Source organism: Salmo salar, chromosome 24 (genome assembly GCF_965601325.2).
Source record: "Salmo salar chromosome 24, fSalSal1, whole genome shotgun sequence".
In the NCBI taxonomy this organism is placed as follows: Eukaryota; Metazoa; Chordata; class Actinopteri; order Salmoniformes; family Salmonidae; genus Salmo; species Salmo salar.
Window position 1 is genome coordinate 3,092,064 of NC_138314.1, and position 13,999 is coordinate 3,106,062.

At 42.7% G+C, this 13,999-nt stretch overlaps 1 protein-coding gene across 1 annotated transcript; it reads left to right on the top strand.

Annotated features, from left to right (window-relative positions):
- The first annotated feature begins 4,928 nt into the window (after positions 1–4,928).
- On the top strand, positions 4,929–8,210 carry coq5 (coenzyme Q5, methyltransferase). Its single transcript, XM_014170567.3, has 6 exons — positions 4,929–5,223; positions 5,649–5,798; positions 5,995–6,234; positions 6,624–6,730; positions 7,119–7,319; positions 7,547–8,210. Exons 1-6 carry the CDS (start codon positions 5,022–5,024, stop codon positions 7,646–7,648), a joined length of 1,002 nt encoding a protein of 333 aa, XP_014026042.3. The 5' UTR covers positions 4,929–5,021; the 3' UTR covers positions 7,649–8,210.
- The last annotated feature ends 5,789 nt before the right edge of the window (positions 8,211–13,999 follow it).

Here is a 13,999-nt window from a genome sequence, read left to right on the forward strand (position 1 = left end):
TCTGCTCAGACCCCAACCAAGGATCATCAAAAGCCGTGCTATAAATTCTCGGACAACTCAAAGATTCCCAGATGCCCTTCCAGATGGAAGTCTTCCGATTAGCTTGGAAAGACAGTACCGTGCAGTACCAAAGAGCCCTCACTGCTGCTCGATCATCCTATTTTTCCAACTTAATTGAGGAGAATAAATTTATTTTTTATACTGTCGCAAACCTAACTAAAAACCAGCATTCCCAAGAGAGGATGGCTTTCACTTCAGCAGTGATAAATTCATGAACTTCTTTGACGAAAAGATCATGATCATTAGAAAGCCAATTGCGGACCCTCTCGGGAATTTCTCCAATGCTCAGTTGTCCTGAGTCTGCACAACACTGCCAGGACCTAGCATCAAAGGAGATACTCAAGTTTTTTAATACTATATCTCTGACACATTGATGAAAATAATCATGGCCTCTGAACCTTCAAGCTGCATACTGGACCCTATTCCAACTAAACTACTGAAAGAGCTGCTTCCTGTGTTTGTCCCTCCTATGTTGAACATAATAAACGGCTCCCTATCCACCGGATGTGTACCAAACTCACTAAAAGTGGCAGTAATAAAGCCTCTCTTGAAAAAGCCAAACCTTGACCCATAAAATATTTAAAAAATATTGGCCTATATCAAATCTCCCATTCTTCTCAAAAATGTTTGAAAAAGCTGTTGCGCAGCAACTCACTGCCTTCCTGAAGACAAACAATGTATACGAAACGCTTCAGTCTGGTTTTAGACCGCATCATAGCACTGAGACTGCACTCGTGAAGGTGGTAATTACCTTTTAATGGCGTCAGACCAAGGCTCTGCATCTGTCCTCGTGCTCCTAGACCTTAGTGCTGTTTTTGATACCATCGATCACCACATTCTTTTGGAGAGATTGGAAACCCAAATTAGTATACACGGACAGGTTCTGGCCTGGTTTAGATCTTATCTGTCAGAAAGATATCAGTTTGTCTCTGTGAATGGTTTGTCCTCTGACAAATCAACTGTAAATTTCAGTGTTCCTCAAGGTTCCGTTTTAGGACCACTATTGTTTTCACTATATATTTTACCTCTTGGTGATGTCATTTGGAAACATAATGCTAACTTTCACTGCTATGCGGACGATACATAGCTGTCCACTTCAATGAAACATGGTGAAGCCGCCAAATGGGCCCTCCCTAGAAGCCTGTGTTTCAGGCATAAGGAAGTGGATGGTGGCAAATGTTTTACTTTTAAACTCGGACAAAACAGAGATGCTAGTTCTATGTCCCAAAAAACAAAGAGATCTCCTGTTGGATCTGACAATTAATCTTGATGATTGCACAGTCGTCCCAAATAAAACTCTAAAGGACCTTGGCGTTACTCTGGACCCTGATCTCTCTTTTGACGAACATATCAACTCTGTTTCAAGGACAGCTTTTTTCCATCTATGTAACATTGCAAAAATCGAAAACTTTCTCTCCAAAAATGACGCAGAAAAATGAATCCATGCTTTTGCAACTTCTAGATTAGACTACTGCAATGCTCCACTTTCCGGCTACCCGGATAAAGCACTAAATAAACTTAAGTTATTGCTAAACACGGCTACTAGAATCTTGACTAGAACCCAAAAAATGGATCATATTACTCCAGTGCTAGCCTCTCTACACTGGCTTCCTGTTAAGGCTAGGTCTGATTTCAATATTTTACTGCTAACCTACAAAGCATTACATGGGCTTGGTCCATGGGCTTGCTATCTTTCCGATTTGGTCCTGCCATACATACGTATGGCTATGCGTACGCTACGGTCACAAGACGCAGGCCTCCTTTTTGTCCCTAGAATTTCTAAGCAAACAGCTGGAAGCAGGGCTTTCTCCTATAGAGCTCCATTTTTATAGAATGGTCTGCCTATCCATGTGAGAGACGCAGACTCGGTCTCGATCTTGAAGTCTTTATTGAAGACTCATCTCTTCAGTAGGTCCAATAATTGAGTATAGTCTGGCCCAGGGGTGTGAAGGTGAACGGAAAGGCACTGGAGCGACGAACCACCCTTGCTGTCTCTGCCTGGCCGGTTCCCCTCTCTCCACTGGGATGCTCTGCCTCTAACCCTATTACTGTTGCACTTCCATGCGTCCCTAGGAGGGGTGCGTCACTTGAGTGGGTTGAGTCTCTGACGTGATCTTCCTGTCCGCGTTGGTGCCCCCCCTCGGGTTCGAACCGTGGGGGAGATCTTCGTGTGCTATACTCAGCCTTGTCTCAGAGTGGTAAGTTGGTGGTTGAAGATATTCCTCTAGTGGTATGGGGGCTGTGCTTTGACAAATTGGGTGGGGTTATATCCTGCCTGGTTGGCCCTGACCGGGGCTATAGTTGGACGGGGCCACAGTGTCTCCCGACCCCTCCTGTCTCAGCCTCCAGTAATTATGCTGCAATAGTTTATGTGTCGGGGGGCTAGGGTCAGTCTGTTATATCTGGAGTATTTCTCCTGTCTTATTCGGTGTCCTGTGTGAATTTAAGTATGCTCCCTCTAATTCTCTCTCTCTCTCTCTCTAGCTCTCTAGCTCTCTCTCTCTCTCTTTTTCTCTTTCTCTTCGTTCTGAGGACCTGAGCCCTAACACCATGCCTCAGGACTACCTGGCCTGATGACTCCTTGCTGTCCTCAGTCCATCTGGTCGTGCTTCTGCTCCAGTTTCAACTGTTCTGCCTGCGGCTATGGAACCCTGACCAACTGACATTTACTCCTGAGGTGCTGACCTGTTGCACCCTCTACAACCACTGTGATTATTATTATCTATGAACGTTTCAACATCTTGGCCATGTACTGGCCACCCCTCAGAGCCTGGTTCCTCTCTAGGTTTATTCCTAGGTTCCTGCCTTTCTAGGGAGTTTTTCCTAGCCACCGTGCTTCTACATCTGCATTGCTTGCTGTTTGGGGTTTTAGGCTGTGTTTCTGTATAGCACATTGTGACATCGGCTGATGTAAAAAGGCCTTTATAAATACATTTTATTGATTGATTGATTGATTGAGTAAAGTGAAGGCTGTGAGGATCACCAGAGGCGGACTTGTTTAGATTTTTTGAACTTTTGAGGACCAGAAGGAACGTGTGTTGCATCTCACCGATTTCAGAAGTTTGATGTGTGGTGTGTCTTCGGAACAGGGCACCCCTCAAGGGGGTAATATCTGGCATCTCGTGAGAAGTCGATGTTGAAGAGATTAATAATATTCCTGGAGTGATTGATGCACGTCGGATGAATCGTGTGGGGAATGATAAAGTAGTTAAGTTTCTGTTCTTTTGTTTTTGATATAGAGTCTCTCGCCCTACTCAAGTGCAGTTGAGGTATATAAAGTACAGAGTCAGAGCATTTATCCCAAGACCAATGCAGTGTGATCACTGTAAAGCTTTCGGACACATTTCAAGTGTTTGCAGAAGGGAGAAGCTGAGATGTCCAACTTCTGGAAAATATAACATAATGTATTTTAAAAGTGCTGAAAATGTGACAAGTTTCAATTGTGGTGGGAACCATGAAGCCACGTCTTTCGAATGCCCGACAAGGATGAAAGAGAATGAGGTGGCCGAAGTCAGGGCTGTCCAGAGCATTTCATATGCAGCGGCTGTTAAAAGGGTTGAGGGTTTGAATGGTGCTCCTGAAAAGTCCGTGGTGGTGGATAGGCCTTCACTGGGCTCCCGAGTGGCGCAGTGGTCTAAGACACTGCATCCCAGTGCAAGAGGTGTCACTGCAGTACCTGGTTTGAATCCAGGCTGCATCACATCCGGCTGTGATTGGGAGTCCCATAGGGCAGTGCACAATTGGCCCAGTGTCGCTTGGGTAGGCTGTCATTGTAAATAAGAATTTGTTCTTAACTGACTTGCCTAGTTAAATAAAGGTAAAATAAAAGCTGCAGGGGTTGCCTTTCACCAGCAGAACCCAGATATTTTAAAGTTTAACAAGGTGGACTTTGTGGCCTTTATAGCTATGGTGATTGTTGGCACTGCCAAGGTGGAGGTCCAGGAAAATAGATATCATTGTGGATTTGGCGGAGCGGTTCCTGGGACTGAAAGGAAAGATCTCTCGGCGGAGGAGTTGCATGGAGTATTGTCACAAGCCGTACCACCCTTTCAGGACCTAGAGCCTGAGAAGGGAGATATGGGGATTTTGAAGGAAGGAAGGAAGGAAGGAAGGAAGGAAGGAAGGAAGGAAGGAGGAAGGAAGGAAGGAAGGAAGGAAGGAAGGAAGGAAGGAGGAGGAAGGAAGGAAGGAAGGAAGGAAGGAAAGAAAGAAGGAAGGAAGGAAGGAGTGGGAGTTTTGGTTTGGTTTTGTCAAGGTACTATTTGTATCAGTGGTGTAAAGTACTTAAGTAAAAATACTTTAGTTGTTTTAAGTAGTTTTTTAGTGTCTGTACTTCACTTTACTATTTATATTTTGACAACTTTCACTTTTTATTCACTACATTCCTAAAGAAAATAATGTAATTTTTACTCCCACATTTTCCCTGTTACCCAAAAGTACTTGTTACATTTTGAATGCTTACCAGGATAGGAAAATGGTCCAATTCACGCACTTATCAAGAGACCATACCTGGTCTACCCTACTGCCTCTGATCTGGCAGACTCACGAAACACAAATGCTTCGTTTGTAAATTATGTCTGTGTTGGAGTGTGTCCCTGGCTATCCGTAAATTTAAAAAAGAAAATACAATTGTGCCGTCTGGTTTGCTTAATATAAGCAATTTGAAATGATTTATACTTTTACCTTTGATACTTAAGTATATTTAAAACCAAATACTTTGACTTTTACTCAATAAGTGTTTTACTGGGTGACTTTCACTTTCACTTTTCCTTTAGTCATGTTCTATTAAGGAATCTTGTACGTTTTCAACCACAGATTTTTATTTGGGTTGAGTAAGTTCGTTTTCCGTGTCACGTATGGATATTCTTTTACCTTGTTTTTTAAACCCGTCCAGTTGGTGGCGGCAATACACCTTGTTGGGTTGTAGTCCGCCATAAAGCCCACAGAAGAAGAAAAATACCATGGCGGCTTCCATTAGGTTGCTCGCTCGGAGAATAGTTCGTGATGCTTCTCGAACTATCAACAGCAGTGTGTCTGGTCGAATAGTCAGTTCGAGTTGCCCTTCAAATCTTTCAGCTTGTCGATGTTTCAGCGATGGTGCCGCGGACAAAAGTACACATTTCGGCTTCGAGACTGTGTCGGAAGGAGAGAAGGCAGAGAGAGGTAACGTTAACGTTAGTTAGCTACGTTAAGGCTAGGCTGCTCGGATATGTGTTATATTAATACGCCTAGCATGTTGGTTCAGTTGACCATTAATGCCCGACCTTGGATTGTATGTTCATTGCAAATGTATCTCAAAGTCTGTAGAGGCAAACCATTTTACCTCCTATAATTTAGTTAATGTTATCTTGCTTGAAAATCGATTGTTACCCTTGCCCTACAACAATCCGCGTGGGTAAGTTAGTCTACATACCCCCTCCAACTCTTTTGCCACGGTTAGCCGTGCATGCCCCAATGCGTAATATGGGCTTTACTCCCAGTCCCTGATATCGACTCTCTTCCTTCAAAACTTTAACCCAGAGATTTGTATAGTTATGGAGTAGGTTTCCCCTATTCATCTGTGTTCAAACCTTCACCTGTATCTCCAGTTTACAAGGTGTTTGAGAGCGTGGCCCAGAAGTATGATGTGATGAATGATGCTATGAGTCTGGGGGTCCACCGGCTCTGGAAGGACATGCTACTCCATGTTATGAACCCCCAGCCAGGCATATGCCTACTGGACGTAGCTGGAGGAACAGGTAGGCTTCTTATTCAGTGATCATAAAAGTAGTCCTTATGTAGCACAGGTGACTTTTGAATTAAACTCTCGTAGTGAGCTAGCCCTGCCTTAGTCTTGTAAGCGCATGTTTTATTCACATCCCACTGGTTACACACTTGTAACAAAAAAAAATTCTCTGCCAATTCAAATAAATCACTTCAACTGTGCACCTGCAGGTGACATCTCCTTCAGATTCCTGGACTATGTGAGGTCTCAGCGGGAGCGTGTTGCACGGCGGACTGCCCGGGCCAACCAGACCCCCTCCTGGCAGGAGATATCAACCAGCTACACGACCCCCACGGAGGGAATAGCGATGGAGACAGAGGCCAGAGAGTCCAGGGCTGTAGTCTGTGACATCAACAAGGAGATGCTAAAAGTGGGCAAACAGAAAGCGGAGAGCATGGGCATCAGTAGTGGTAGGGAGATTTAATTTAACATTTTTATTGAATTGTATATTATCTGGTGTATCACCTCACCCACTGATTAGTCAAGCTACTATCTATATTATTTATATGCGCACAGTATTACCCTCCATTTACTACCTTTCTTTAGTACACCATATTACCCTCATTAGACATGTATGTGGACTGTGCTTTCAATAAGTACTCGTGATTTCTGTTGGCTTGACTGGTGTGTGTGTGTGTGGTCCTGTGTAGCTCAGTTGGTAGAGCATGGTGTTTGCAACACCAGAGTTGTGGGTTTGATTCCCACGGGGGACCAGTACGGAGAAAAAATATATGCATAAGTCGTAAGTCGCTCTGGATAAGAGCATCTGCTAAATGACTAAAATGTGTGTGTGTCACAGGTCTGTCCTGGGTGGTAGGAGATGCAGAAGAACTGCCTTTCGATGATGACCAGTTTGATGTGTACACCATTGCTTTTGGCATCCGTAATGTCACCCACATAGACCTGGTAATCCTTCTCAATCCACTTAGTTTTAGTGTACTCCTGGCAGGCAAGGAAATAAACATTTGTAATTCATCTTGCATTCATTGTACACCAGAAATCAAACTTGATAATGTAGCCAAATAGAATACTCTTCTATCTTTTAGCATTAGTTTGGGTGGATTATTTTATGTTAAACAACTTTTGTTTAATGATAAACAGGCTATGAACTGACTTGTTTATTAAATTGTCTTTTAATTCTTGATTAAGAGATAGCAAAAGCTGAGGTTGCCCAGGCCGGCGGAGATACAATCTTCGGCAAAATCATTCGCAAGGAGATTCCTGCAAAAATATTATTTGAAGATGTGTCACTAAAATGATCAAATAAAATGTTTTTCCTCTGTCTTATTTCCAGGCTCTACAGGAGGCTGTACGGGTGCTGAAGCCAGGGGGAAGGTTCATGTGTCTGGAGTTCAGTAAAGTCACCAACCCCCTGCTTGCCAGGCTCTATGATGCCTACAGTTTCCAGATGATCCCAGTGCTGGGGGAGGTGATCGCTGGCGACTGGAAGTCCTATCAGTACCTGGTGGAGAGCATCAGGAAGTTCCCAGACCAGGTAAGAATGAATGATTCAATCATCCTTCTGTACCTATTCTGTCTGGCCCTTTGGTGGCCAGATTTATGCTGAATAGATTTCTCTGAAACTATCTTCTTCAAATACTGCCTGACTAAATTACATCAGTTGCTCTTTATAATTCAATTGAGTATTGTGTATGTTTGTATACTTAAGTTTTGCTCTATGTTTTTACCTAACTGTTTCTCTCCTATTCTCTCCCTCTACAGGAGACATTCAAACAAATGATTGAAGATGCAGGGTTATTTTCTGTCCGCTACCACAACCTGACAGGAGGAGTGGTGGCCCTACACTCTGGATTCAAGCTGTGAACAGAGCAGTGCTGATCTAGGATTGGGTACCCACTGTCAATTTCAAATTGTATTCATTAGGATCTAAAAGGCGAAACTGATCCTAGTTCAGCCCTCATACACTGAGACATTTTATGAATACGGCCCTGGACTTAACTCTAACCAGTCAAGGCCGAGGCCCAGTGTCAGACAGACAGCTCCTCTAGGGTATGTGTGACTGGGGTTTTAAACCCAAGCAGATTCCACCGCAAACGTCAAGGAAACAATATACACTGACATGCTGTCTACAATATTTGTGTATTGTATTTATTTTTCTGATGGTTTGAGGAAAGGCTGGCTTTTCTCAGGGGGTACAATAAATAATCTATTTGGCAGGTTTCAATGTGTTCTGTCTCAAATGGCACCCTATTTCCTATATGGACCCTGGTCAAAAGTAGTGCACTATATAGGGTGCCATTTGGGATGTAGCCTGAGCGACCAATGGGAGGAGCACTTAGCAAAGGGCGCATCATGACAACTATTTAAAATCTCAATCTTTGTAATGTCAGCTGGTTTTACAATAAAAGTAAACGCCTAAGTCCTCTTTTGTGCTTTAGTAATCCAATATTGTTTCCTGCTTTCAAAATAAGTACTAACTTCTGTGAAACATCTATAAATGCTTGATTTAGTCACTTCTCTCCATCTTTATAGAGCAGTCCTCCCATGTGAAGTCATACTACCCTCCTCTGGTCAACTGAGAAACTACACTGATCACTCTGAAGGTTATGGATTGATATGGTACCCTCTTGCCAAAACTTGACTGAGCCACACAAAGCCACTAATTGTGTACAAATCAATCAAATAAAACTTTATTGTAAGCACATTTTAAATCATGATACATTTTACAGTGAAACAATAAGATGAAGGCGAATTGTTTTTAAACTGAAGGCAATTAAAGAGGTGAATGCAAGAATATTCAAACAAAATATGTGTAAAATAATAGTGACAGAGCACCTCACAAGAGAAGATAGTCTCCATAAAACAGTCATTTTCTGTTTTCTTTTATTACAACTTCAGGCCAGTCATTACAGGTATCTGAGGACAGTCCTATTGTTGTGGCCACAGTTGTTTTTAACATTTTAATTCAGCTGTTTAAAATGCGGTTGTTTAGTAAGAATGCATTGCTGAGTTTCAGTGTGAGCCTCATGTACTAAGTTTTATATTAACAGGGGTGGACTTGTTATAAGTTCATTTGTGAATTGCTTTCCTTAATGCGTTTGAGCTAATCAGTTGTGTTGTGACAAGGTAGGGGTGGTATACAGAAGATAGCCCTATTTGGTAAAATACCAAGTTCATATTATGGCAAGAACAGCTCAAATAAACAAAGATATAATTGTCCGTCATTACTTTAAGCCATGAAGTTCAGTCAGTCCGGAACATTTTAACAATGTTGAAAGTTTCTTCAAGCGCTATGATGAAACTGGCTCTCATGAGGACCGCCACGGGAAAGGAAGACCCAGAGTTACCTCTGCTGCAGAGGATACGTTTGTTAGTGTTACCAGCCTCAGAAATTACAAGTACCAGACACATCTCAACATCAACTGTTCACAGGAGATTGTGTGAATCAGGCCTTCATGCAAAGAAACCACAACTAAAGGACACCATTAAGAAGAAGAGACTTGCTTGAGCCAAGAAACGCGAACAATGGACATTAGACCGGTGGAAATCTGTCCTTTGGTCTGATGAGTCCAAATTTGAGATTTTTGGTTCCAACCGCCATGTCTTTGTGAGATGCAAAGTAGGTGAATGGATGATCTCTGCATGTGTGGTTCCCACCGTGGTGAAGCATGGAGGAGAAGGTATGATAGTGTGGGGGTGCTTTGCTGGTGACGCTGTAAGTGATTTATTTAGGATTCAACGCACACTCCTCTATGCTTCACGATGCATTCTGCAGCGATACGCCATCCCATTTGGTTTGCGCTTAGTGGGACAATAATTTGTTTTTCAACAGGACAATGACCCAACACACCTCCAGGCTGTGTAAGGGCTGAACCGCAGAGTGAAGGAAAAGCAGCAAACAAGTGCTCAGCAGATGTGGGAACTCCTTCAAAACTGTTCGAAAATGATTCCAGGTGAAGCTGGTTGAGACAATGCCAAGACAGTTGAGACACACCAAGACAGTCATGAAGAGGGCACGACAAAGCCTATTCCCCCTCAGGAAACTAAAAAGATTTGGCATGGGTCCTGAAATCCTCAAAAGGTCCTACAGCTGCAACATCGAGAGCATCCTGACTGGTTGCATCACTGCCTGGTAAGGCAATTGCTCGGCCTCCGACCACAAGGAACTACAGAGGGTAGTGCGTACGGCCCAGTACATCACTGGGGCTAAGCTGCCTGCCATCCAGGACCTCTACACCAGGCGGTGAAAGTGGTACTGGAGCGCCAAGTCTGGGACCAAAAGGCTCCTGAACAGCTTCTACCCCCAAGCCATAAGACTCCTGAACAGGTAATCAAATGGCTACCCAGACTATTTGCATTGTGTGCCCCCGCAGCCCCTCTTTTTACGCTGCTGCTACTCTCTGTTTATCATCTATGCATAGTCACTTTAACTATACATTCATGTACATACTACCTCAATTGGGCCGACCAACCAGTGCTCCCGCACATTGGCTAACTGGACTATCTGCATTGTGTCTCGCCACCCACCACCTGCCAATCCCTCTTTTACGCTACTGCTACTCTCTGTTCATCATATATGCATAGTCACTTTAACCATATCTACATGTACATACTACCTCAATCAGCCTGACTAACCGGTGTCTGTATGTAGCCTCGCTACTTTTATAGCCTCGCTACTATATATAGCCTGTCTTTTTACTGTTGTTTTTATTTCTTTACTTACCTATTGTTCACCAAATACCTTTTTTGCACTATTGGGTAGAGCCTGTAAGTAAGCATTTCACTGTAAGGTATTCAGCGCACGTGACAAATAAACTTTGATTTGATTTGAAGAGTGTGCAAAGCTGTGATGAAGGCAAAGGGTGGCTACTTTGAACAATATAAAATCAAAAATATATTTTGATTTGTTTAAAACTTTTTTGGTTACTACATGATTCCTTATGTGTTATTTCATAGTTTTGATGTCTTTACTATTATTCTACAATATTGAAAATAGTACAAATAAAGCAAAACCCTTGAATGAGTAGGTGTGTCCAAACCTTTGACTGGTACTGTACATGGGCTACACATACAGTGCATTCGGAAAATATTTTGTTACATTATAGTTTTATTCTAAAGTTGATTAAATAAAACATGTTCCCTCATTAATCTACACACAATACCCCATAATGACAAAGCGAAACAGGTTTTTAGAAATGTTTGCACATTTATTAACAATAAAAACAGATACCTTATTTACGTAAGTATTCAGACCCTTTGCTATGAGACTCGAAATTGAGCTCAGGTGCATCCTGTTCCCATTGATCATCCTTGAGATGTTTCTACAACTTGATTGGAGTCCACCCGTGGTAAATTCAATTGATTGGACGTGATTTGGAAAGGCACACACCTTTCTATATAAGGTCCCACAGTTGAAAGTGCATGTCCGAGCTAAAAACCCAAGCCATGAGGTCGAAGGAATTGTCCATAGCGCTCCGAGACAGGATTGCTTTGAGGCACAGATCTGGGGAAGGGTACCAAAAACTTTCTGCAGCTTTGAAGGTCCCCAAAAACACAGTGGCCTCCATCATTCTTAAATGGAAGAAGTTTGGAACCACCAAGACTCTTCCTAGAGCTGGCCACCCGGTCAAACTGAGCAATCGGGAGAGAAGGGCCTTGGTCAGGGAGGTGACCAAGAACCCAATGGTCACTCTGACAGAGCTCCAGAGTTCCTCTGTGAAGATAGGAGAACCTTCCAGAAGGACAACCATCTCTGCAGCACTCCACCAATCAGGCCTTTATGTTAGGGTGGCCAGACGGAAGCCACTCCTCAGGACTCTGACCATGCGAATCAAGATTCTCTGGTCTGATGAAACCAAAATGTATCTCTTTGGCCAGAATGCCAAGCATCACATCTAGAGGAAACCTGGCACCATCCCTACAGTGAAGTTTCAGTGGCAGGGACTAGGAGACTAGTCAGAATCAAGGCAAAGATGATCTGAGCAAAGTACAGAGAGATCCTTGATGAAAACCTGCCCCAGAGCGCTCAGGACCTCAGACTGGGGTGAAGCTTGACCTTCCAACAGGACAACAACCCTAAGCACACAGCCAAGACAACGCAGGAGTGTTTTTGGAAGTCTCTGAATGTTCATGAGTGGCCCAGCCAGAGCCCGTACTTGAACCCTATTGAACATCTCTGGAGAGACCTGAAAATAGCTGTGCAGCAATGCTCCCCATCCAACCTGACAGAGCTTGAGAGGATCTGCAGAGAAAAATGGGAGAAACTCCTCAAATACAGGTGTACCAAGCTTGTAGTTTCATACCCAAGAAGACTCGAGGCTGTAATCGCTGCCAAAGGTTATTCAACAAAGTACTGAGTAAAGGGTCTGAATGTGATATTTCAGTTTGAAATATATATACATAAATTAACAAAAAACTCTAAACCTGTTTAAAAAAAATAATAATGGGGTATTGTGTGTAGATTGATGAGGGGGAAAAAACGATTTAATCCATTACATAATAAGGCTGTAGTGTAAGAAAATTTGGAAAAAGTCAAGGGGTCTGAATACTTTCCGAATGCACTGTTCATGTCATCTGCCTCGACAATGATGGCAGTATAATCAGCAGCACCTGTCTTTTTACTGAAGAAATTCCTTAATTAAGTAATTATTCTGTTAAAATTAAATCGTCTTTCTTACTTTTTATTTTCTCTGCCACGCTCTGAAAGCGCCTCATTGCTGCAGCTTGCAGAGCTTGGACGGGCCTTAAACTGAGAAATTATAAAGAAAATAAAAATATTTTATTGTGTCCAGCTCACAAGGTCTCTTGAGGATGTGAGGCCTGAGACAATTGCCTCTCTGCCTAATGGTAAAGTCTACCACTGTATATTATGCCTATTCAATATAATGAGTTTAAACATGTCTTCTCTTCCAATCCTGGCATGGATTGCATACTACTGCCCTGCAGGAAACCAGGGGTTCAGATCTGCTAAATTGACAGTAAATCATTCTAGATGAACCTAGCTGTCAGTAGCTACTGAAATCCAAAATGAGTGGCACCTCGAGGAACAAGTTGACACCAGCTTAGTGGGTTGTGAAACTACCATTGACCCTATAGGATGTCGATATCACATATCACACTTAAAACAGTAGTCCAGACTAACAATAATCCCATAGGATCTAGATATCACGTGTCAACAGATGTCCAAACTAAAAGCTATAGCCTAAAATCCTGAAGAAAGTGTACAGGGAAGATATCCCATAGTTGATTTGTTGTGTCATGTCCTCATCACCAACCTGGATTGACTTCAGAGCAGAATGTTGTTTAATTCCTGGAGACCCATAGGGTGTACTGACTTTTATTCCAACACACTTCTTAATTCGTTTAACCAGGTGTGTTACTGTTGGGCTGGAACTAAGTTTGCAAAGTGAGGGTATGATACTGGAAACTTGTAGTTAACCAGTAATCTACCAGAATGTTGGTAACTTTCAAGTTTTTGGGATAACATTTGTTATTTAACTAGGCAAGTCAGTTAAGAACACAAATTCTTATTTACAATAACGGCCTACTCAGGCCAAATCCAGACGACGCTGGGCCAATTGTGCTCCAACCTATGGAACTCCCAATCACAGCCTGGATTTGAACCAGGTACTATAGTGACACCTCTTGCTCTGAGATGCAGTTCCTTAGACCGCTGCACCACTCAGGAGCCCACATCTAGAATATATAAAATAATCAAATAAGATTAAAAAAAAACTAGAATGACAAAGCTGTAAAACATGATCCTAAATATACTTAGTGAATACCATTGGTGTTTAATATGAGGGTTTCAGCATGAAATATAGACTGCTCAAAAAAATAAAGGGAACACTTAAACAACACAATGTAACTCCAAGTCAATCACACTTCTGTGAAATCAAACTGTCCACTTAGGAAGCAACACTGATTGACAATCAATTTCCCATGCTGTTGTGCAAATGGAATAGACAACAGGTGGAAATTATAGGCAATTAGCAAGACACCCCCAATAAAGGAGTGGTTCTGCAGGTGGTGACCACAGACCACTTCTCAGTTCCTATGCTTCCTGGCTGATGTTTTGGTCACTTTTGAATGCTGGCGGTGCTTTCACTCTAGTGGTAGCATGAGACGGAGTCTACAACCCACACAAGTGGCTCAGGTAGTGCAGCTCATCCAGGATGGCACATCAATGCGAGCTGTGGCAAGAAGGTTTGCTGT

Excerpts from the sequence above, each read along its gene's own strand:
- coq5 (XM_014170567.3), top strand. The coding sequence starts at position 5,022 with ATGGCGGCTTCCATTAGGTTGCTCGCTCGGAGAATAGTTCGTGATGCT. Across the intron at positions 5,224-5,648 it reads AGGAGAGAAGGCAGAGAGAG|TTTACAAGGTGTTTGAGAGC; the intron begins GTAACGTTAACG and ends CTGTATCTCCAG. Across the intron at positions 7,320-7,546 it reads TCAGGAAGTTCCCAGACCAG|GAGACATTCAAACAAATGAT; the intron begins GTAAGAATGAAT and ends CTCCCTCTACAG.